The 23,979-nt window shown below is 45.0% G+C and overlaps 2 protein-coding genes across 2 annotated transcripts in view; both read right to left on the bottom strand.

Annotated features, from left to right (window-relative positions):
• Nucleotides 1-15,204, bottom strand: part of GLB1 (galactosidase beta 1) — an 85,775-nt gene extending 70,571 nt beyond the window's left edge. Inside the window, exon 1 of the mRNA XM_055321211.1 lies at nucleotides 15,069-15,204. Within this exon, the coding sequence (XP_055177186.1) occupies nucleotides 15,069-15,134 (66 nt within the window). The 5' untranslated portion in view covers nucleotides 15,135-15,204. The remainder of the gene's footprint in view (nucleotides 1-15,068) is intronic.
• On the bottom strand, nucleotides 1,507-12,861 carry TMPPE (transmembrane protein with metallophosphoesterase domain). The gene has a single exon (XM_055321212.1). It carries the CDS (start codon nucleotides 12,754-12,756, stop codon nucleotides 11,413-11,415), a length of 1,344 nt encoding a protein of 447 aa, XP_055177187.1. The 5' UTR covers nucleotides 12,757-12,861; the 3' UTR covers nucleotides 1,507-11,412.
• Nucleotides 15,205-23,979: the final 8,775 nt, after the last annotated feature.

The following is a 23,979-nucleotide window of genomic DNA, read 5'->3' as shown; positions in this document are numbered from 1 at the left end:
GAAGGAATGAACTGCTGAGGAGGGCTGTGGCATCCTTGAGAAGACCAGTGAGGCTGTCCTCATAGGCAAGGGATGACAGAAAATGCTGCTGTGGCACTGAGGATGACAAGACTCTGGTATAACCAGAGAGGGACCATATAATTCCCACAACGACCAGCTAGGCCAGAAGGCAACCGGGGTGTGTTGACCAGTGGTGATCTCAGGAAAAGGCTCATAAGCCACAGCATTTCCAGTGGGTGGGATGATTGGGTAACCAGCGAGTGAGCTGCCTGATGTGTCTAACAAGGACAAAAAAATCAAGAACTCATAAGCAAAAGGCTGATGCCAGCCGCTGCAATGGAAAATTGTGATTCCTTCTTCCAGTTCCCAGCTCTGGGGCAGCTTCTAACAGACGGCCAATTGACTGAAGGGAGAGTTGGAAGGATCCCTTGAGGAAGAACCCTGTGATGCCACTCCAGTACATACAATGAATATTCCCCTAAACCTCCCCCAACAGGACTTGGGTACCTGCATCCTCAGAAAATGCCCCCCTCAGACCTTCTGGGGATGGTTGGATATCCCTAAGCTGATATACCAGGGTATTTCAAAATGTGATGGCATTTACCACTCTTTAGGAGACTGGGAAGAAAGGGAGCCATGGCCCAGTTCTTCTACATACGTCCAACAAGTCAGAGGGCCTATGGTGATTTCCCTGGCCCTGAGTACAAATTGGGATCTTTTTACCTATCAGCCCGCAGAACCCACACCCACACCCTAAGTCAGAGGCATTAATGGAGGGAAGAGAGCCAAGTGGAAACTATCAAAGTGCCCACTCCCCACCTCAACCCAAGATAAATCTGAAGCAAGACCACAATTCCTCCTGGAATGACAGATCCTAGTATCCCCTCTACAAAGACTCACACAACATTCTCATCTTATCCTCATTCATCTAGCACATGTAAGCCCCTGCAAATAGCAGACAGATCATGGTGGACGATGGTGGACTACTAACTGAACCAAGCAGAAGCCCAAGTGGTACCTGCTGTGTGGGTGTAGTATCATTTCCGGTGCAGTCAGTGTGGCCTCTGGCATTTGGTCTGTGGCTAATGTTCTATTCTTTACAAAACCACCAGTAAAAAGGACCAAAAGCAGTTTGTTTGTAAGTGGGCAGGATTGCAGTACACATTCCCTTCTTGTACCAGGGCCCCCTTAACTGCCCCATCCTCTCCCATGAGAGACCGTGATCATCAGCACATCCCATGGGCTGTCACGGGATCTAATACATAAACAACATCATGGGATTTGGACATAGGGAGCAGTGATAAGTCTCTGAAATGGAAGCTTGGAAAAGCAGCACAGAGTGGTAGGGACAGCTGCAGAAGCAGCACCAGCTAAGAGAGAGCTTCCAAGTATGGCTGTCATGGCTAAGGTAAATGGAAAATCTGCTTCATGGGTCCAAATGGATCCCCCCCTTAACATTTAGGAATCTGAGAGGATGCAGCCTAAAAGAGCCAGCCTCCTGGCTGACAGAAGTAAGAAGTAAGAAGTAAGGCAATGGAGAAACGTAGGGGGAGAAGGAAAGAGAGAAGCTGCCCTCATAGCTTATTCCCACAAATACAAAAAACAAATCTGTGAGCAGATCCCACCTCTTCTGAATTAATTGGCACAGGAACAGAATACTGAAGAGCCACAGTTTTATTTCACATGTGCAGGATTGTGGTAGCATCAGTGTTTACAATGCATGAGGTCACAGAAAATTTATAAAAGAAAAAGCAATTGCAAGCAAGGCCAAGCATATGCCTTCCCAGGACCCCTGTGTACATATGCATATGATACTAGAGAAAAAAGACAGCAGTACAAACAAAATACCCTTGAACCAATTACACATCAGAGACCTAATACTATCCAATATAACATTTTTAAAGTTACTTATTCCACTTAGATGGTTCCAGTGGTATATAAGCATATCTTTAAAGTAAAAAAACAAAACAAAACAAAAAACCCCCCAAAACCAACTAAACATAATACCAATATTTCTGTCACCAGGTAAGGTGAATATTCCCCAGCTTTCCTAATATTCAGGACTAAAGATAATTTTATTTGCATTACTTTATGCACATTCCTCAACTACAACAAAGAAAAGCAGCTCAGTGACATTATGAGTTATGGGTCCTGTTGACCATGTAAAGACAATATACATCTTCAAGCTCTTCGGTATGACTCTGATAAAGCACCTATTCAGTGGATCTGTATCCCCAGCACCCTTTTGCCCTTTCACTCACCCCAGAGACCCAAGAGCCTGGAGAATTCCTGACATGAGCTGCTCAGCTCCAGAGTGGCAGAGACCCAACCCTTCTAGGCTGCTGGTGCTCCAGGGTTGAGGGACAAGGGATTAAGGAGAGCGGAGAAGATAGGGATGGAAGGGTGTTTATACATATGGACTTCCCAGATCCCTCAGCTCACAGAACATAAAGACAGAGGACTATTTCAGATGACTGTACGACAAACTTCAATTGTGCTAGAGCTAAGAGCCTTCAAACATCCAGTGTCATGGAAACACGAGGCATAGGGGATCCCTGGGTGGCGCAGCGGTTTGGCGCCTGCCTTTGGCCCAGGGCGCGATCCTGGAGACCCGGGATCAAATCCCGCATCGGGCTCCCGGTGCATGGAGCCTGCTTCTCCCTCTGCCTGTGTCTCTGCCTCTCTCTCTCTCTCTGTGACTATCATAAATAAATAAAAATTTAAAAAAAATAAATAAATATTTAAAGAAACACGAGGCATAGACAGCCAGAAGAGGCAAAACATCCACAGTGACTGGTGACAATCAATATGGATCTGGAGGAATCTGTGGATGACCTGCTATGGCTTAGGCATTCTATTCTTATCAGTTTTATTATTTATTTATGCCTGTCTTGTTCTAAAAAGACTTCTGTCCAGCATTCCAAAAGATGGTGGATGAAGAACATAAATTACAAGGGAAGAAGAAGGAAAGTGGCCAAATGGAGGAAACATGAACAACACAGTTGGGACCAGCTCCCAATCTTCCAAGACTCGCAGGCAGTTACAGTTACAATTCTGCTTCCTCAGAGAAAGGGTAAGTACATAGTCTTAAAAAAAACATAAGTTTTAAAATTATAAAATAATTCTTAAAAATTAAAATCAGCCCTAAGTTGCCACACAGAAAAGAATCATTTCAAGTGAATTTGAAATAGTATTTTGACAGTGTTTAGCCTGAGGATAAAAATAGATCTTAAACCACATTCAGGTAAAACAAATGAACAAGCAAAACTGCATCCAGTAGAGTTAATCCTAATATGTTATTGCTATTTTGAATCCATAATATATATAAGTAGGATAAAGTAAATAAGTAATAACATTGGTTGTTAGGAACCAAAATTTTCAGTGTAAAACAAACAAACACAAAACCAGAGAAAGTTAAGTAAAAACCTTTAATCAGGGTTCTGTGGGAAATCTCTGTACCCTCTATTCAATTTTGCTGTGAAACTAAAACTTCTCTAAAAAAATAGTCTGTTTTTTTTTTAAATAAAGTTCATGGTTTGCCATTTAAATCGGAAATACTAGTATAACTTATAATTTTTTTCTTTCTAAAAAAAATTATTTCCTAGCAATAGCCACTAAAACAACTTACACTAGCTGGTAGCACTTGGCTCCTCTAGCACTTAAATTATGGTCTCTAAATATTTCCCACTAAAGGGAAACCAGAGCTCCTTCAAGAAACTACTTAGCCCGTCTGGGGCACAATATGTACAAAATAAGCCAAAAGCTATCAAAAACTACTATGGTCACAACAAAATGACACAGAAGCAATTTGGTTCCAACTGGCCAAAGGTGGGAGATTTTGAGCATTAAAAGGTTTATCACTTCAATGGACTGAAACCAGATCTATGAAAAGAGCCAAGTTCACGATACTCCCTTCCACCCCAAATAAGAGATTACTGGTCATCCTTGGAGTCTGCTGGGACATCAACTCTTTATTCTGACAACTGATGAATAAAGGGGAAGAGTCTAGAATCTGTCTTGCCTTTGATACAGCCCTTTTCAGAGTAACCAATTGATGAGGATAGAGTTTTTTTTGTAGAACAAACAGTTTGTAAATGCAGAAGAAATGATCACATTAAAAATCACCATTTTGGGGGCTGATGGCAGGATTATATTTCTGAGTATTCCAAAACTCCTTCCGAATTCAGAACAGAGGTAAAAGAAGTTTCCATTGTCTCTTGAATATATAAAAGCTAAGTAACCAAGTATTCCTAGAAAGCCTTTTTAGTACTCTGGCCCACCATATTCTGTATTAAATGTACCAAACTGGGGATCCCTGGGTGGCGCAGCGGTTTAGCACCTGCCTTTGGCCCAGGGCGTGATCCTGGAGACCCAAGATCGAATCCCACGTCAGGCTCCTGGTGCATGGAGCCTGCTTCTCCCTCTGCCTATGTCTCTGCCTCTCTCTCTCTCTCTCTCTCTCTCTCTCTCTCTGTGACTATCATAAATAAATAAAAATTAAAAAAAATAAATGTACCAAACTGTAAAAAAAAAAAATCATGATTTTTGGAATCCCTAATGGAATAGTGACTTTAGGCAATAATCATCAATGACTGCTGAAACATTAGGTGAAAAGATGATGAGGAAGTTTCTAGGGAAGGATCAAGCTGACAACACTGGACCTGTGGGTCAGTCTTAGATCATTTAAAGCAATGAAGTCTTCTTGCCCAAAAAAGAAAAAAAACTGAACCTAAATCCATCCAGCCTCTAGTTGTAACTTTCCTAGATCTCTAGCTTTATCAGTTCACAGACCATATGAGGGATAGTACGATACAGTAAACAGCACCACAATTCCAAAATGTAGGAAATACTAAGATGTAATATCCAGATAACTTGAACAAATAAATGACATAAAAGGGGAGAATGCTAATATAGACTTACAGAGATTTAAGAAGTATATCACATATAGTATATGGCCTTGTTATTAGATCCTGATTCAAACAAAAGAACTGTAAAGAGACATAATTCCTCAAGAAACCAAAGAACAAACTAAACCCAAAGCTAGCAGAAAGAAATAGTAAAAATCAGAGCAGAGATGAGTGAAAGACAGAACAAACAAACAAACCAAAAAAAAAAAAAAGAAAGAAAAAAAAATCAGTGAAACTGGGCGCCTGGAAGGCTCAGTGGTTGAGCATCTGCCTTTGGCTCAGGTCATGATCCTGGGGTCCTGGGATCGAGTCCCACATCAGGCTCCTGCAGGGAGTCTGCTTCTCCCTCTGCCTGTGTCTCTGGCTCTCTCTGCGTGTCTCTCACGAATAAATTAAAAAATCTTAAAAAAAAAAAATCAATGAGACTGAGAGGTGTTTTTTTTTCTTAAGATCAACAAAATGGACAAATCTTTAGCTAGATTAACTATGAAAGAGAGAAGACTCAAATAACTAAAATCAGAAATGAAAGAGGAGCTATTACAGCTGATGCCACAGAAATAAACAAGATTATAAAATATTAGTATGAACAACTGTATACCAACAAATTGGGTAATCTAGAACAAATGAAAAAATTCCTAGAAACATACAACCTACCAAGACTGAATCATGAAGAAATGGAAAATCTGAGATCAGTAACTAGAAAGAAAATTCAATCAGTAACTGAAAATCACAAAGAAAAACCCAGGACCAGATGGCTTTGCTAGAGAATTCTATCAAACATTTAAAGAAGAATTAACACCAATTTTCTTGAAACTCTTCCAAAAAATCAAAGAGGAGAAACACTTATAAGCTCATTCTATGAGGCTAACATTGCCTTAACACCTGAGCAAGACAAGATGTAACAAGAAAACTACAGACCAAAAAAAAAAAAAGAAAAAAAAAACTACAGACCAATATTTCTCATGAATATTGATGCAAATATCCTCAACAAAGTACCACCAAACTGAATTCAATGACACATTAAAGGGATTGTACACCATGACTAAGTGAGATTTATTTCTGTAATGCAAGGATGGTTCCACATATGAAAATCAATCACTGCAACACACCATGTCAACAGAATAAAGGGCGAAAACCACATGATCATCTTAATTGAGGCAGAAACAAGATGTTGGTGTTGACAAGATTCAACACCATTTCAACGACCAAAACACTCAACAAACTAGGAATAGAAGGAAATCACCTCAACATGATAAAGGCCATATATGAAAATCCACAGCTAATATTATACTCCATGATGAAAGACCACAAGATTTTTTCTCTATGATCAGAAACAAGGCAAGAATGTCTGCTCTTGGGGATCCCTGGGTGGCTCAGCAGTTTGGCACCTGCCTTCGGCCCAGGGTGTGATCCTAGAGTCCTGGGATTGAGTCCCGCGTCCGGCTCCCTGCGTGGAGCCTGCTTCTCCCTCTGCCTGTGTCTCTGCCTCTATGTCTATCATGAATAAATAAATAAAAATCTTAAAAAAAAAAGATACCCACTCTACCCAATGTGATCTACAGATTCAATGCAATCTCTATTAAGATTCCACCATTTTTTTTTGCAGAAATAGAAAAATTCATCTTAAAATTCTTATGGAATTTCAAGGAATCCCAAGTAGCCAAAACAATTTTGAAAAAGAACAAAGTTGGAAGACTCGTACTTCCTGATTCCAAAAAATATTACAAAGCTACAGTAATATACAGTAAAAGAGTGTGGTACTGGCATAAAAACAGACAAATACGAGTGCCTGGGTGGCTCAGTGAGTTAAGCATCTGCTTTTGGCTCAGGTCATAATCCCAGGGTCCTAGGATCAAATTTGATGTCAGGCTCCCTGCTCAGCAGGAGTCTGCTTCTCCTTCTGCCCTTCTCCTCACTTGTGCTCTCTCTCTCTCTCTCAAATAAATAAATAAATAAATAAAAATCTTTAAAATAAAAAACAAAGAGACCAAAAGAGTAGAGAGGCCAGAGATAAACCCTCACATATGTACTCAAATGGTCTTCAACAAGGACTCTCAGGCAATTCAACAGGGAATGGACAGACTCCTCAAGAAATAATGCTAGGAACACTGGATATCTACACACAGCCTTAAAAAGGAAGCCTTGTCACATATTAAAACGTGGATGAACACTGAGGATGTTACACTAAGCGAAATATGCCAGTAACAAAAAGACAAATAATGCTTGATTCCACTTATACAAGGCACCTGGAACAGTCAGATTCATAAAAACGGAAAGAATGGTGGTTGCCAGCTGAGCGGGGGGAAAAGGAGCTATTGTTTAATGGCTGGGGTTTCCAATTTGCAAGATGAATAAACCCTGGAGATCTGGTTCATGATGATTTAAATATACTTAACACTATTGAACTGCTCATCTAAAAATCATTAAGATGATCAATTTTACACTACATGTTTATCACAATAAAAAAACAAAGACAATTGACATAATCAGGAAAAAAACGAAACATGAATTCTCTACACAGTTAATTTCATTTAATCCTGCACTCAGACACAACTACTTAACCCTGAGGCAGTGGAAAAACACTTATACTGAGAGGTAGAAGACATGGCTTCCAGCCCCAAATCTCCTAATTGGGTATTAAATGATGTTAAAGAATTACTATTACCTTTATTAGGTACAGTGACATTATGGATGTACTTTTTAAAAAAGTAGTATTTTTGGGAGAAGTTATGTTTTCCTTTTTTTCTAAAAGATTTTATTTATCTACCTATTTATTTGAGAGAGAGAGAGAGAGAGAGCATGTGCACACCGCAGGGAGAGGCAGGGGGAGAAGGAGAAAGAATCTCACTCAGACTCCCTGCTGTGCATAGAGCCCAATGTGGGGCTTGATCTCACGACCCTGAGAACACAACCTGAGCTAAAATCAAGAACTAGATGCTCAACTGACTGAGCCACTCGGGTGCCTCTGAAGTTATGTTTTCTAAGATTTGCTTTAACATATTCTAGCCAAAAAAGAAAGAGTACTAGGCAGTGGTACATGAGAAAGTACAGCAAAATAGTCATAATTATTGAAGCGGCATGATGAGTACCTGGGGATTCAGTATGCTATTCTCTTTGCTTTGTGAGCATGTTTATATTTACACAATAAAAAGTTTAAAACAAAATAAGGGGAGAAAAGGATGACATAGCATTAGCATATTGAGATTTTATAACAATAGTATATTTCACATCCTATTGCTAATTTTTAAAAAGCACTATATTTCAACTTGCAGTAACCAAATTAAAAAAAAGAGAAGAGGGATCCCTGGGTGGCGCAGCGGTTTGGCGCCTGCCTTTGGCCCAGGGCGCGATCCTGGAGACCCGGGATCGGGTCCCACGTCGGGCTCCCGGTGCATGGAGCCTGCTTCTCCCTCTGCCTGTGTCTCTGCCTCTCTCTATCTGTGTGACCGTCATAAATAAATAAAAATTTAAAAAAAAAAATAAAAAAATAAAAAAAAGAGAAGAAACTAAAAGGAAATTGAAAGAATATTCAAGCTTCAAGCTTCAAGTAAATGTTCCTCACCAACTCGTCCAGCCATAAGCAAACAAAACAAGGTTAAGTGAATGAGGAACAGGGAAAGAGGTGCAAAGAGTGCCATGGAGGGTGGCCCACCAGGACCACATCTGCACAATAATGGAAGAATTTCTGTGGGGAACAGTTCCATTACATCACAGGATACAACGGATGAGAAGGTGCTGCTGAGCATTCCTGAGACGCACGCACAAGATGGACCTGTCTCACTTTTGGGAGTAGAAAGAAATCAGTCAAGCAAAGACTTCGGAAGAGGGATGAAAGGTACGCAAGATAGCACTTGAGATGGCACTTGAGAAAGAAGAGACAAAGATGAAATATAAAAAATAAGGATGGAAGTGAATTTCACAAAGCTCAGAACACTGATGTAAAAGATCTGAAATTCAGAGAGCAGTGAGATAAGTGGCATAGGAGGCAAGTCAACCACCACCAGCTGCGTCTAAGGGTGGAAGACAAATGGCATCAATTAACGTAGTCTGGTGAAATCCAGAACTGGAAAGTTAACTGGAATGATCCCCCCAAAAATGGGGTCAGGTTACAAGGAAGGGAGAGGGGTTGGAAGGGCAGTCATCCTGAGGCCATAAGGGGTGGCCAGCCTAGGAGGGCGCCGTGGAGAAGGCAGTGGGGACATGGGAGCTGGGTGGGGAGAAGCGCTTCACCTCTCCTGGAATCCCACTATCTGCAAAATCTATGAAAAGAAAGGCCAGGGACCCTTCCTCAGCTCTGAATAAGTTGTTCTCCAAACTTACTCCTGGCTGCAAAGACGATTAAACACAAGGGGATAGAAAGGGGATAGAAGCCACTGACATCTCAACTCAAAGACACATTTTAAATTTGCCTGGAAGTCTTGCTGTCCATACCTCGACTGCCTTGCAAACAAGAAAGGTGGTCTCCAGGGTCCCCTAGGACTCTGTCATACATCAGGAAGTCAGGGAGAAAAATGAAGACTTCCTCTGGCCAGGCCCAAGAGCATGCACAAGACCCCAGCATGCCCAGGCCAAGGAAGGCAAGCCCTCAGCAGTTGCTGCTTTGACCCATCACTGGACCCTGGCCACAGGCAGCACGCTACCCACATTCTCCCAGTTTGGCCCCCCCATAAATTCTCTGGGCACCCGTGCCTAACACAGTTCCTTAGCACACCTCATGTGATGTTTAAATATGAACACCATCCAGTGCTTCCTGTGTGACTGTGCCCCATGTACCTGACTTACACTGTGTCTTCATACCATCCCCGTGAAATAGTCATGAGGTAGATATCATTATCATTATAGGGTGACGGAAACCGAGGCTCAGTGAGGTCGTCTGCAGACTTCTACCTGACCAATGAACAGCAGGGTGAGCTTCTCCAGGCAGAGTGGTGTTTGTGTTCCCTGCTGGAGAAAGCCGCTGGATCACAAAGAAGTCAACGCTGAGCCAAGGTCCCCGGGTTTCTCAGTGAGGCCTCTTCTGACAGGAGACCTTACTGATTGCTAACCTGAGGGTCGAAGGGTCTCTTGCCTCTGGCACAAGAGGCTTGGCCAACAGGGTGAGGTCACTCCAGAGGGCCCAGAATCCAGCAGCATGGCACTATGGTTCTATGGCCAGAGCCCCGGGGCAACTCTGATGGGGTCAGGATGGGGTGAGGGATGGATAGGTGGCCGTAGAAGTGGAAGTTACCCAGCAGGGAAGACAGTCCCAGCATTCCAGGGCCCGGGGGAGGGAAGGTCTCAAGACCTTGCTGGAGCACAAAGCCCCACCACCCCATGCACCCTCAACTTCCCCTGATAGAAAACGAAACTCAGTTTCTCACAAAACATAGACCCAAACCTGGGGGGGGGGTGGGCTCCACTTTCTCAACTCTTCCAATGTTACAGACATCCTACAGGGGAACCAGCCAGCCCCCTTCCAGGCCCTGGCCCCTGTAGTCACAGGCAAAGTGAAATCAGCCTCAAGCAAACCCCTCCAAGAGACCATCAAGGTCTAGACCCTTGTTCATTCTCTTTGCACAGTTCAGTGCATCTGAGTCCTGCCCTCACTTCACAGATACTGCTCCTTAAGCATTGAACAGTGGAGAGGGAGGCAGAGGACCCAGCTTTTGGCCAAGAGTCTCTTATATACCCTGTCATGTTGCCAGTGCCCTATGTCCCTCTGCCTGTTTTCTTGCCTGCCTGTAAAGCAGCCTGTCCCTAACTACCTCACCCAAGGGTTGTATAAAAGGAGACAAGTGAGACAAGCCCCCCTGAATTCCTAAGCAGCAGCACCATCACCAACACCTACCACTGTGCTCAGAGTTTCTTTCTGCCCCACCCCCGATCCCAAAGGCCCAGGAGCACAGGCAGTAAAATAGCATCACTGACGGCCTGGAACAGCCCGAGCCCTGTGTCCCCATGGGTTTGGCTAATGCCCTCAATAAAGGTGACTCTGACACAACCAAGAGGGAAAAGAAAACATTCCTCCCCAGCAGCTGGAGGGGCCTCCCTCTTGCCTGCTCTAGATCACCTAGCAACACTGCCCCTTCCCTGGAAAGCTCTGGATCAGTGATCCTAGAGACGGCCTAAGTCCTAAAGAGGGTTTAAAAATGTCAGTGTTCCCCTCTGTTCTGATTTCTAGTGGCATCCCTTTTAGGCAAGCCCATGTTTCAGTTCAGCCTCGTGAGCTCTGCGGAGGAGGAGGGCTTACTGCACATAACCTGGAAAACAGATGCTCATTCTTACATAGGTGGCTTTAGTGGCCCCACAGATACATATGAGAAAGTAACTGGCCATCTAAAGAGTAAACCAGCCTGAACTTGCCAGGCAGCCCCAGCACATATCACTGTTCAAGCCAGGCCAAGCAGGTATTGGCAGGGCTGGGCAGGAGAGGCTGGAGGGGGTAAAGCAGGCAACCCGCTCTAAAGAGGGATGGATAGCGAAGGCAAGGGCACTGAAGAGGCATCCAAGGTAGGCAAGGTCAGGTTCAAGGAGCCCGCTGCAGGATGAGCTCCGTGATCTCTGCCCTGCTACCCAATCTCATGGGTATTCCATAGTAGGCTGTGCCTGGGCTGACATACACAAATGTAGTCTGGGCCACTTGGTAGAGGCCAGCAAAGAAGGGGTTCAAGAGATAGGCTGCCACGTTCAAGGGGAAGATTTGCCCAGCATGTGTGTGCCCAGAAAGAATCAGGTTAATGTCTGGCCGGGCCTGCAGGGCTCTCTTGGCAGCCAGGGGCTGGTGCGCTAGCAAGATGGTGGTGTGGTGTGGGCTGCAGCCTCCCAGGGCCTTGACGAGGTCCATGCCATGGCCGTAGTAGTGCAGGATGTCTGCCTCAATATCGTCCACCCCGGCCAAGCAGATCCAGTCATCGCCCTCACCACCCCCGGGTTGGGCCCCTGTGGCTGAAATCTTCACATTCTCATTGTGCAGTGGCCTGACGTTCAGGGATTCCAGCAGCGCAAACCAGTTGCTGACATCTGACGTGTAGTACTCGTGATTCCCCGTGACAAAATAGGTGCCGAGGCGGGAGTGCAGCTGGCCCAAAGGAGCCACGGCTGTACGGAGGACAGAGGCTTCGGAATCACAGAGGTCACCCACGATCACCGTGACGTCTGGTTCCAGCCTATTCACCATCCTCACGAACATTTCCATCTTGGTCCTGCCCACCGTGGGGCCCAAGTGAATGTCTGAGAGAAGCGTGATCTTGAAGCCATCCATGGAGGCGGGCAGCTGATGGATGGGCACCCGCACGGTTTTCACAGCCGGGGGCCGGGCAGCGTTCAGGAGCCCAACCACACTGAGCACAGTGGTCACTGCCACTGCCAGGGCCGGCCTGACTGCCAGCTTCCTTGTCTTGTCGAGGCTGCCCACGACCCTACCGCTGCGCCAGGCCAACAGCTGGTAGGCCTGCTCCATGCCGCTGAGGGTACAGAGGAAGAAGACCATGATGACGTATGCCCCAAGGCAGGAGTAGGCTGCCAAGGAAAAGAGATATGGCTCCTCGGCCACTAAAAAGAGCATGGTGAAGAAACTGGAATGGGCCAGGGCCAGAAATGCCATGACAGCCATCTTCCAAAGCTGAAAACAGGCGGACTCTGCGGCTGGGGAGTGGCTGAGGTTGCCGACTGCGCTACGCCAGATGTAGAGGGAGCCAATGAGCATGAGTGAGTTGGCAAACAGGGCGAGCTGCAGGCGGAACAGCCAACGCCAGGCCCTGAGCTCAAGGCTCCCGGCCAGATAGGAGCGGGACACGATCATGGACACGAAGACGGTGCCGGCAGCCAGGGCAGCCTTTGCACCCAGGGGCAGCTGCCTGAAGATCGCCATTTTCTCGGCTCCTAAGAGGGTCCCCTGCCAGTTCTGTGCGGGCGGGCTCTGGAAGGTGACTTCCTTAGAAAGGACAGAGGCCAAAGACAGGTTTCCAGGTCAGCTCCGCCTGCAACCAGGAACCGGCATCAGCTTTGTGGGATATTACAGCTTTTTTGTCCCCATTCAAAATCTGAAGGCCACTCACATCTTCCCAACCCACCTTGAATCCAGGCCACTCAAGTTAACAGTTGGCCGCTACACTTTAGTATTAAAATACAGACATAGGGATCCCTGGGTGGTGCAGCGGTTTGGCGCCTGCCTTTGGCCCGGGGCGCGATCCTGGAGACCCTGGATCGAATCCCACATCGGGCTCCCGGTGCATGGAGCCTGCTTCTCCCTCTGCCTGTGTCTCTGCCTCTCTCTCTCTGTGACTATCATAAATAAATAAAAAATAAAAAAAAAATAAAATAAAATACAGACATAGCGGATTGTAACATGGTGGGCGGTTCTCATTTTCTTAGAGTTTTCTGAAAGTCTAAAAGTTTTTCCACAAACCATATGAACTTTTTTTATATAATAAGAAAAACATTATTTCATGTTAGTGGTTCTTGAAGTGTGATCTGGGGAGACCCTTGCAGGAGGTTCATTTACTCAAAATTATGTTCATAGTTATACTAAGCTATAACTGCCCTTTGCATTCTCATTCTGTCACGAGTGTATAGTAGAGTTTTCCAGAGGCTCCATGACATGTGATGTGGCAAGACTGAATGTGCCGGGCCATCATCTATCATGACAGGTGTGAAAGAGGTTTGTAAAAATGTAAGACAGTGCCACTCTTCCCCCCTGAAGTTTGAAGAAAAATACTGTTATTTTTCAAAAAAACATAGTTTGTTACATATAAGGATTTATCATTTCTTAAATAAATATTTAAAATTTTTCTGTTTTAATTTCCAGGACAGTTGGTCTGAGAACCGCTGTTCTATATACATGTAAAGGAGAAAATAACGGAAAGCCAGGCTGCTGGTATCTTTCTGAAGCTCCAGGCCCAGCAAGGACACCCAGACACTGACATAAGAATTCCTGGGTTGGAACTGGCCTTCCTGTGTAGGCTCTGGGGGTGCGCACACGCGCTCACACACACACACACACACACACACACACTGAATGATGCTGCACAATCATTTTCCAGGGGGCCACCCTTTCCACCCGCTCCTCATCCATAAACCCTGACCTCTCCCCTCCCACAACCCTCCCAGATATTGGTTAAGACCTGTCACCCCCTGTCTCCCCATTTTCTCTTCTCTTGGGGAAATGTTTCCTGGAACACTTCCCCAACTGCACCCTGGCCAGGGGTTCTCGCAGCTGGGTAGCTCTCACGCCAGGACTCCCGCAGGCCCTCTACAGACCCACACAGTGAGCAGGAAAACCACACACAAGGTAGGCAGAAGTTACCAAACACTCGATTTGGGGTGACTTTTCCTCAAGAACCCCAAATCAAACTATTTTCAGCAGCTACTTGTCAATTACTTACAATCTTCAACCTTCATTTTAGATAAATGCGTGACTCTTCTGTGCTGAGGCACGTCACCGAAACCTTTTATCAAGGGATGCAGCCTACAAGTGAACAGGCCCAATTCGCCCTCCTCCTGCTGAGAACACGGCCCAGCGTCGGCCCACCCACACTCTGGGGCAGCCACAGTGGGTTAGCTGAACGTGCAGAGGGCAGTGCCCCCCCCCCCGCCCCAGGTTCCTCGGCTGTGACGCTGACCCCCCGGCAGCGGTCTGCAGCTGCCCCCCCCGCCCCCGTCTTCCGCCCCCGCGCGCCCGGCCTCCCTGCGCCCCGCCCGCTGCCACCTGCAGCCCACCTCCGGCCCACCCTGGGCCTGCACCGCCAAGCCCCGAGGATCCGGAACATCAAGGCGGCCGGGAGCGGCGAGGAGAGGACGAGACGTCAGAACAGAGAACACCTTGGGGAGATCCGTCCGACGGCCCCTCGCGGGCCACCCTGTCCCCGCGCTCTCCTCCCCGAGCGCCCCGCAGCGCCCGACCGCGCCACCGCCCCGAGCCCCCCTCCGGGCCCTGCGCTCCCCGCAACCCCTCCCGGAGACCGCACCGCGGGAAGGGCCTGGCGCACTGCGGCTCACCCCGCCCTCGCTCCGACCGGGAAGTGGGTCCCCGGGCCGCGCAGGCGAGGCGAGCCGCCCCGCCCGGGAAGGACGCGCGCCCCGCCCGCCCCGCCCCGCCCCGCCCCGGCGCTTCCCCGGCTGCGCCCCGGCCCCCGCCCCGCAGGCCCCGGCAGCGCAGCCCTCCGCGGGGGCCCGGGGACTCACCCGCAGGCCGCGCGCAGAGCCCAGCAGCAGCGGCACCAGCAGCGCCCAGAGCGCGCGAACCGCCATCGCCACGTCCCTCCCGGCTGCGCAGTCGGCGCGCGGGCCAGCCGGAGTCCCGGCCCCCGGCGGACGCCCCGCGGCCTGGCCCCGCCCCGTCCGCCCGGTCCGCCCCGTCCGCCCCGCCCCGCCCCGCCCCGCCCCGCGGCCGCGGAGCCTCCGGGAGGGGGCCGGGGAGGGGGCCGGGGAGGGGGCCCGGGGGGCGGGGGCTGGGCGAGCTCCAGGGCCGCCGGCGGCCGCGTGACTCCCCGGGCGGGTTATCTGGGTTTTGCTGGCAGGCGCCGCGGGGCGGGGCGGTCAGGAGGCCAGACTGTCCGCAGCCTGATAGCGCCCCGGGGTCGGCCTGTCACAGGGTCCCCGGGCTCCTGGCTGCGCTGAGACACCAGAGGGGAAGCGGACGCCAGATGCGCCCGAGCGGAGGAGGTGGACGGCGAGCCCTGCAGAGACGGCTGTTCCCAAACCTCCACACCAGGGGTCCGCAAAGTGCGGCCACTGGGCCAACTGTAGAGCTGCTGCTTGTCAGAAATTAAAGTTCCAGGGCATCATCCCAGAAACTCTCAACCAGAAACTCTAGGAGGGCTCCAGAAATCTGCGTTTTTACAGGTTTTCCAGGTTATTCCAGTGCGTGCTGAAATTTGAGAACCACTGTGCAGGTGACTGATTCCTTTAGAGGTAAGGTTCAACTGCGACAAAATCAATTTAGAATACCAACCCGTGGGGCAGCCCCAGTGGCCCAGCGGTTTAGCGCTGCCTGAGGCCCGGGGTGTGATCCTGGAGTCCTGGGATCGAGACCCGCGTCGGGCTCCTCCCTGCCTGGAGCCTGCCTCTCTCTCTGTGTCTTTCATGAATAAATAAATAAAATCTTAACAACAACAACCCTCAAAGCACCCAGGTTTGCAGAAGTTTTACTTCGACTTCATGGTTGGGTTTAGAGAGAGAAGAGAAGCGACATCTCCCACCTTTCAATTTTGCACTTGAGTCTCAGCACCCTCACAATGCAGGGAATCTGTCAAATGGGTGTAAAGTAGTATTACATCTTCTTACACCTGGGAAGAAAAAGCCTTTGCAGCCTCATTTAAGAGAACCTTTTGGAACGCCTCGGAGGCTCAGCGGTTGAGTGTCTGCCTTCACCTCAGGGCCTGATCCCATGATCTGAGATGGAGTCCCACGTTGGGCTCCCTGCATGGAACCTGCTTCTCCCTCTGCCTATGTCTCTGCCTCTCTCTGTGTGTCTCTCATGAATAAATAAGTAAAATCTTTTTTTTTTTTTAAAGAACCTTTTCCTGATTGGTTCCTCACGAACTCTGAAAAATCCCACTTCCCTTCACTGACACTATAAGAGTTTCAGCTTTAATGGAAACTGAGTTTTAGAGGGAAATCACTTTCATTTTTTTCCAGTTTATTTATTTATTTAAAGTTTTTATTTTAATTTCAGTTGGCCAACATACAGTGTTATATTAGATACAGGTGTACAATATAGTGATTCAGCTCGTCTATGCAACACCCTGTGCTCATCACTACAAGTGAGCTCCTAATCTCCATCACTGCTCTGGTAACCATCAGATCTCTGGAATTAAGAGTCCGTTTCTTGCTTTGTCTTTCTTATTTTCCCCCTTCGCTTGGTTTTTTTTGTTTCTTAAATTCCACATATGAGTGAAATCATGATATTTGTCTTTCTCTGACCTATTTTGCTTAGCATTATACTTTCTATCTCCATCCATGTCATTGCAAATGGCAAGATTTCATTCTTTATTATGGCTGAATAATATTCCATTAGATACATACATACATACATACATACATAGCTACCACATCTTTATCCATTTATCAATCGATAGACTCTTGGGCTATTCTATTTCCATATCTTGGTTATTGTAAATAATGCTGCTATAAACATAGGGATGCATGTATCCCTTTGAATAAGTGTTCTTGTATTCTTGAGTAAATACCCAGTAGTAGTATTTGCTGGATCATAAGGTACTTCTATTTATGTGTATGTGTGTGTGTATACATCATATATTTAATTTTTTCCAGCTTTATTAGTTATAATTGACAGCACTAAATTCATTTGTTTTAAATATTTTATTTTGTTAACTCCTTATTTTGAAAAATAAAATGTAAGGTTAAATTATGATATTAACACATTCTCTCCCAGACTAAACTTTAGTTAGGCTCCTCCTATCCTTGCCTGACCTGCATTGCCTGATCTTAGCAAAGAATCCTGCTAAATCAGCTTAGGGAAGATTACCTGACTCTTGACACCTGATCAAGTTCCTCATTCCTTGCCTTTGACTTCTAAGTCCTTGACCTGCCCTTAGCAAGAATTTTCTGATATCCCCTGTTGTAAGTTTCTTCTTCCCACAAACCCCTCACCTCACTCTGCTGGTCAACTATAAATCCCCAGCTGTGTTTGCTCTACTTAGAATTGAAACCTTAAAAAAAAAAAAAAAGAATTGAAACCTATCTCTCTCCCCTATTACAACATCTTTTTTTTTTTAACTTATTTATGAAAGGGGAAGGGGCAGAGGGAGTAGCAGACTCCCCACTGATCAGGGAGCCTGATCCATGGGATTGATCCTGGGACCCCTGAGATCATGAGTGAGCCAAAGGCAGGCAGACTCTTTTCTTCCTTCCTTTCTTTCTTTCTTTCTTTCTTTCTTTCTTTCTTTCTTTCTTTCTTTCTTTCTTTCTTTCTCTTTGTTTCTTTCTTTCTTCTTTTTTTTTTTAAGATTTTTTATTTATTAGAGACACACAGAGAGGCAGAGACACAGGCAGAGGGAGAAGCAGGTTCCATGCAGGGAGCCTGATGCGGGACTCGATCCCAGGAGCCCAGGACCAGGCCAAAGGCAGACACGCTCAACCTCTGAACCACCCAGGCATCACAATGCTGGCAGACTCTTAACCAAATGAGCCAATCAGGTGCCCCCTCCCATTACAACATCTTGAAGGGAGTCTTCCTTACGATCTTAACAGGTGTCAGAATAATTTTTTCTTTAACATTATTTTGCACAACTTTTGGATCCTTAAAAAACCTTAATCTGGTTTTTAAACACTGGGAGAAATGACTATAAAAGTCAAGAATAGTGGTTACTTATGGGGATGAGGAGCTGAGATTGAGACCCAACTCATGCAGGGATTTTTGGGGGTTTAGGAGGCAAAAGAGTTTTGTTTTTTGAACTGGAGGGCAGTTACAAGGGTTTTCTCCATAATATAAATCATGTTTTTTTGTGTCACTTTCTGTATCTTTTTAAAATAAGTTAAAAAGTTATATTTTACTTTTAAAAAGTGTTTCAAAAAACCCTTTTCTATTGTGTAACAAAATAGCTAAAGTTCCATTTGTTCACTCCTTTCTCTTTTCCCACTGGGCATTTCCTTGAGAAACTGAGAAATAGTCACTGGCTTTCCCTTCTCAAGTTCTTCTCATGCCTAAGCACCAACTGCTTCTCATTGTATCATGGAGTCCTTTTCAAACTCTGCAACCCTGGTCAAATACTGAGAGCAAGGCCTTTGGAAGCGGGCCCCTTTGAATTAAAATTCCAGCTATGCCTCTTAATATCTGTGTGACTGTGAGCAGGTTACTTACCTTCTCTGGACCTTTGTCCCTTCATTGGTAAAATAGGGATAATAATATCAGACTCAATGGGTAATTGGGGAAGTTAGCAGAGGTGATGACTACAAGACATTTGGCACCTATAGAATGTTAGTAGGACAATTGATGAAGTCAGAATTAGGCTTGTACGTTAATTTCTTGAGTTTGATAAGAGTACAAAATCTGAAGATTAATTAAATAATAGTTTTATATAAATTTATTGATTTTGATACACTGTGGTTATATGAGTGTCTTTGTTTTTTGGAACCAAGAGGTTCCTTTGCAACTCTCAAACAGTTCAGAAAAAAATGCATATATACATACATGCAGAACAATAAAGCAGATATGGTAAAATACCGACATTTGGGGAATCAAACAAGGAATCCTTTGTACTGTTTTTTCAACTTTTTTTCTAAGTCTGAGTTATTGCAAAATGAAGTTCCAAAAAAAAAATTTAAGGCCTTAGCACACACAAAGAAAAGGCCTTAGCACAGGGGCACCTGGGTGGCTCAGTGGTTGAGTGTCTGCCTTTGGCTCAGGTCATGATCTCAGGGCTCTGGGATGGAGTCTGGCATCAGACTCCCTGCTTAGTGGGAAATCTGCTTCTCCCTCTCCCTTTACCCCTCTCCCTGCTTGTGCTCTCTTTCCCTCAAATAAATAAATAAAAATAAAATCTATTAAAGAAAAAAAGATGTGAATTTTGTATGTCTATTTTTATATCCTTTCCTAGTTATTTATTTTTATTATATTTCTACAGTAGGATCAGTCCTTGAAACATGGAGAAAAGCACTGATAACCAGAGACAAAACTGATCCTTCACCAAAGGTCTTTCGAGAAGCACAGAGGTCTCATCTATAGCCTAAGAACAATGAAGGAGAGAGAGACGTGTGGCCCAATAACACAGATAAAAACTCTGTTTTTCTATGCTAACAGGGATTTTCCCACAAAAGCATCGATCTCAACCACTTTGACCAGTTTGGTTAGTTCCCCTTATGGTCCTAGTGAAGGTTCACTATTCAGCAAATTTCAAGTCCCAATGTCAGTTCTGACCTGTATTTCAGTGTAAAAAATTAACTTTACTTTTCTAGTATTTAGAAAATTCTATTAAAACAATTGTAATATAGGGTCACCTGAATGGCTCAGTCATTAAGCGTCTGCCTTGGGCTCAGGTTATGATCCCGGGGTCCTGGGATGGAGCACCACATTAGGCTCCCTGCTCATCGGGGAGCCTGCTTCTCCTGCTCCCTCTGCTGTTCCACCCACTTGTGCTCTCTGGTTCTCTCTCTGAGTCAGATAAATAAGTAAAATCTTAAAAAAAATAATTGTAATTTGGGATAGGGTTTATATGAAATGATATATGTTAAAGACAAGGAAATGATATATGAAATATGTTAAAGACAAGGAAAAAACAAAGCCTCCACTAAAAAGACATGACACTTAAAAACAATGCATGATCTCAGACCAAGGGGGGAAAATAGATAAAAAAGACATTTTGGGGACAATTAAAGAAAGTTAAATATAGACTATGGGTTAAAAAATAGTGTTCTATCAGGGCACCTGGGTGGCTCAGTGGGTTAAATGTCTGCCTTCAGCTTAGGTCATGATCCCAGGATCCTGGGATGGAGCCCTACATCAGAGTCCCTGCTTCTCTCTCTCCTTTTGCCCCCCACCCCACTTGTGCTCCCTTTATTTCTCTCTCTCAAATAAATGAAATCTTTAAAAAATAATATTGTATCAATATTAAAAACTAATCTTTATAATGATACTGTGGCTATGTTCTTAGAAAATACACTGAAACATTTAGGGGCAAAGACGTATAACTTAGTCTCAAGTGGTAATAATAATATGTATCTATGTATATATATAATTATATACTAAACATAGTGTACACACATATTACATGTCTATGATGAGACAGCCAATTATGGGGCAAATAAGGCAAAATGTTAACTACTGATGAATTAGGTATAGGGCATCCAAGAATTTTTATGTCAAAATACAAAGTTATTTAAAAAATAATAAAAAAAAAAAACAGGGGCATCTGAGTGGCTCAGTGGTTGAACCTCTGCCTTTGGCTCAAGGTGTGATCCCAGGGTCCTGGGATTGAGTCCAACATCGGGCTCCCCACAGGGAGCCTGCTTCTCTCTCAGCCTATGTCTCTGCCTCTCTCTGTCTCTCATGAACAAATAAAATCTAAAAATAACAATTAAAAATATATATTAAAAAACGAAGTCTCCAGCCTACAGACATGGATAGTTAGTTCTGCTGAGTAGCAAATCCTTATCTTTCTCACAAGGACATGACATGCAAAGTCTTGAGACTTGTATTCCGGGGTTAGGTTGTGCGATGGGTATGGTCATGAAACAATAAAAAGGTAAAATTGTGAAATAATTGGCCAACAGTTTGTCCACAGTTCTAACAAAAGTCAGCAACTGTGTATCAGGACCTGGATCACACCATGTGGTAGTCATAAATGTGAGGATGTCCTTGTCCTCATGTCCTCAAAATCCCTTCCAGGAGCCTGAGATGTCTTGAAACATAAAATGTCCCAAGTGAGACCTGACTTAGGGGAAAACATTGATGACTTTGTTTCAAACACTCTATCTTCTTTCTGTTGCCTTACTGTCCAGAGCATCTGTTTCTCAGCATGTCTCCGCTGCACTTTGTGAGGTTGTTCCTTTCTCTCTCATATTTGGGCCTGTTGTTTCTCCTTCACCAGGGCCTGTAGAGTTAGCTCACCTTCTTTGTCTGTAGCTGTGGCTCACCTCTCCAAAAGATCAGTTCAGTTGAAGGTTGCAACCAGCTATGGTCAGAATGGCTATGTGTTCTAAGGCCCGTGTTGGTCCAAAAGTGTCTTATATTTTATATAATTGCTAGAGTTGTCTGCATTTAATCAGGAGAGTTTATGTAATCTGGATTTCCAGTTTCTCTTCAAAGATCAGATCTCACAAGACCAGGCCCTCAGCCCCTTCGGGGTAACAGTAGTCAGCATAAGGCCATCCTTTAGCCAGGGTTGGTCCTTCTAGTAGGTGACAATCTCCATCCATCTGGCCCACTTCATTTTGAACATAAGTAAATATCCCCGTGATATTTTTCATTTTGAGACTCCTAGGTCAGAGTATCAGTGGTAATGTGATCACAATACGTATAATTGCTGTATCAGAGCCATCTGAGTGATACCACAGATTTTTTTTAAATTTTTATTTATTTATGATAGTCACACACAGAGAGAGAGGCAGAGACATAGGCAGAGGGAGAAGCAGGCTCCATGCACCGGGAGCCCGACGTGGGATTCGATCCCGGGTCTCCAGGATCGCGCCCTGGGCCAAAGGCAGGCGCTAAACCGCTGCGCCACCCAGGGATCCCGATACCACAGATTCACTAATCACCTGTCTCCGAGCCCTGGGCTGCTTGCTCCAGTCTAGATCAGTGCTATAGACTGAATGACTGTGCCACCCCTAAAGTCATATGTTGGAAGCTAATCCACGTGATAGTATTTAATGGTATTTGATGGTCTTTGGTTTTTTTTTTACATAATTAGATCATGAGAATAGGGCTCTCATGAATGAGATTAGTGTCCTTATAGAAGAGACTTCAGAGAGCTCGTACCATGCGAGGACACAGTGAGAAGACGGCTATTCATGAGCCAGAAAATAGTCTCTCACCAGAACTGAATCTGCTAGAACCTTAGTCTTGGATTTCTCAGCCCCTAGAACTATGAGAAATAAATTTCTGTGTTTATAAGCCACCCATTCTGTGGCATTCTGTGATAACAGTTGGAACAGTTTAAGATGGTTACCCAGCCCTCTTTGGGGCCCACATGGGACTCCATCCCTGTCATCATTCCAGTTCTAAGGGGAGGGTCATTGAAGGCTTACTTTTCTGGCTTCTCCAGACTTTGAGTTCCCTGAGGAAAAAGTTGATAATGATCCCTTTACTGCCTTCATAGTTTTTCTTTTTTTCCAGAAGGTCATACAGTTGGAATCATACAGTATGTAGCCTCTTCATATTGGCTTCTTTCACTTAGTAAAATGCATTTATATTTCCTCCATGTCTGTTTGTGGCACAATAGCTCATTTCTTGTTAATGCTAAATAATGTTCCATTTCCTTGATAAATTAGTTTCTTAATCCATTCACCTATTGAAGGACATCTTGTTTGCTTCCAAGTCTTGGTGGTTATGAATAAAGCTGCTGTCAACATTTGTGTGTAGGTCTTTGTGTGGACATAAATTTCCCACTCATTTCAATAAATTCTAACAAATGCCATTAACTGCTGGATGGTGTGGTAATAGTATGTTTAGTCTGGTAAGAAACTGCCAAACTGTCTTCCACAGCGGCTGGACCATTTTGCGTTCTTACCAGCAATGAATGAGAGTTCCTGCGGCTCCACATCCTTGTCAGCATTTTGTATTTTGGCCATTCTAATAGTTGTGTAGAGGCTCGCATTGTTATTTTGGCCTGTATTATTGAAAAATGTCAATGGCAAAATGAGAAAAGTTGAAGAAAAGCTAAAAGATTAGAGACCACTGAGAAGAGAGATACATTAATTACATGATCTTGAAAACGTGCATAAAAGACATTATTAGGACAGTTGGCAAAACTGGAATAGGGAATATAGATCAAGTTCTTGTAGTATTGGGAAATTTCCTGGATTTGATCATTGTCTTGTTTTTATGACCTACAAACTGAAAGATTAAGAATCAGGTGGGTTTAATGTATGCAACCTGCTCTCAAGTGATTCAGAAAAAAAAAAATACATATATAGGTAAATATAAAGAAAGGAAACATGGCATAATACTAGCAATTTGTGAATGTGGGTCATGGGTACATAGGAGTTGTTTGTACTATCTTTGCAACTTTTCTGCAAATTATTTTATTTTAAAAATAAAAAAGTCTAAAGAACTAGGAAAATAATAGTTCTGCCTTTAACATTGCATCCATATCTTTTGATGTGCACAGACGAGTTTCTCGGTCCTACTTTGAAGAGTGGGATCCCAGACTCACGGTGTGTGCATCTTCCTCTTGATCAGCTAAATAGTTTACAGGGTGCCCTGACATGCACATTTTTACTTTTTTCCTTCTCTCTCCCTAAAATGTCAGGTCCTCGGCAGTGTCACAGTTGTAGGCCCTGGGTCCTCAGCATCGGCCTCCCCCGGAACGCTACAGCTAGCAGTGCAAGCCCTCAGACCCTCACCGCAGACTCGCGGCCTAGAAGTCTGCGTTCTCACGGTCCTCCAGGGGACGAGAACGTCAACGCTGCGCTG

Source organism: Nyctereutes procyonoides, unplaced genomic scaffold, assembly GCF_905146905.1.
Source record: "Nyctereutes procyonoides isolate TBG_1078 unplaced genomic scaffold, NYPRO_anot_genome, whole genome shotgun sequence".
NCBI lineage: Eukaryota > Metazoa > Chordata > Mammalia > Carnivora > Canidae > Nyctereutes > Nyctereutes procyonoides.
The sequence above is the reverse complement of the archived record's forward strand: the minus strand, read 5'-3'. Positions and strand labels throughout refer to the sequence as shown.

Coding starts and splice junctions, on each gene's coding strand:
- TMPPE (XM_055321212.1), bottom strand. CDS start 12,756: ATGGCGATCTTCAGGCAGCTGCCCCTGGGTGCAAAGGCTGCCCTGGCT.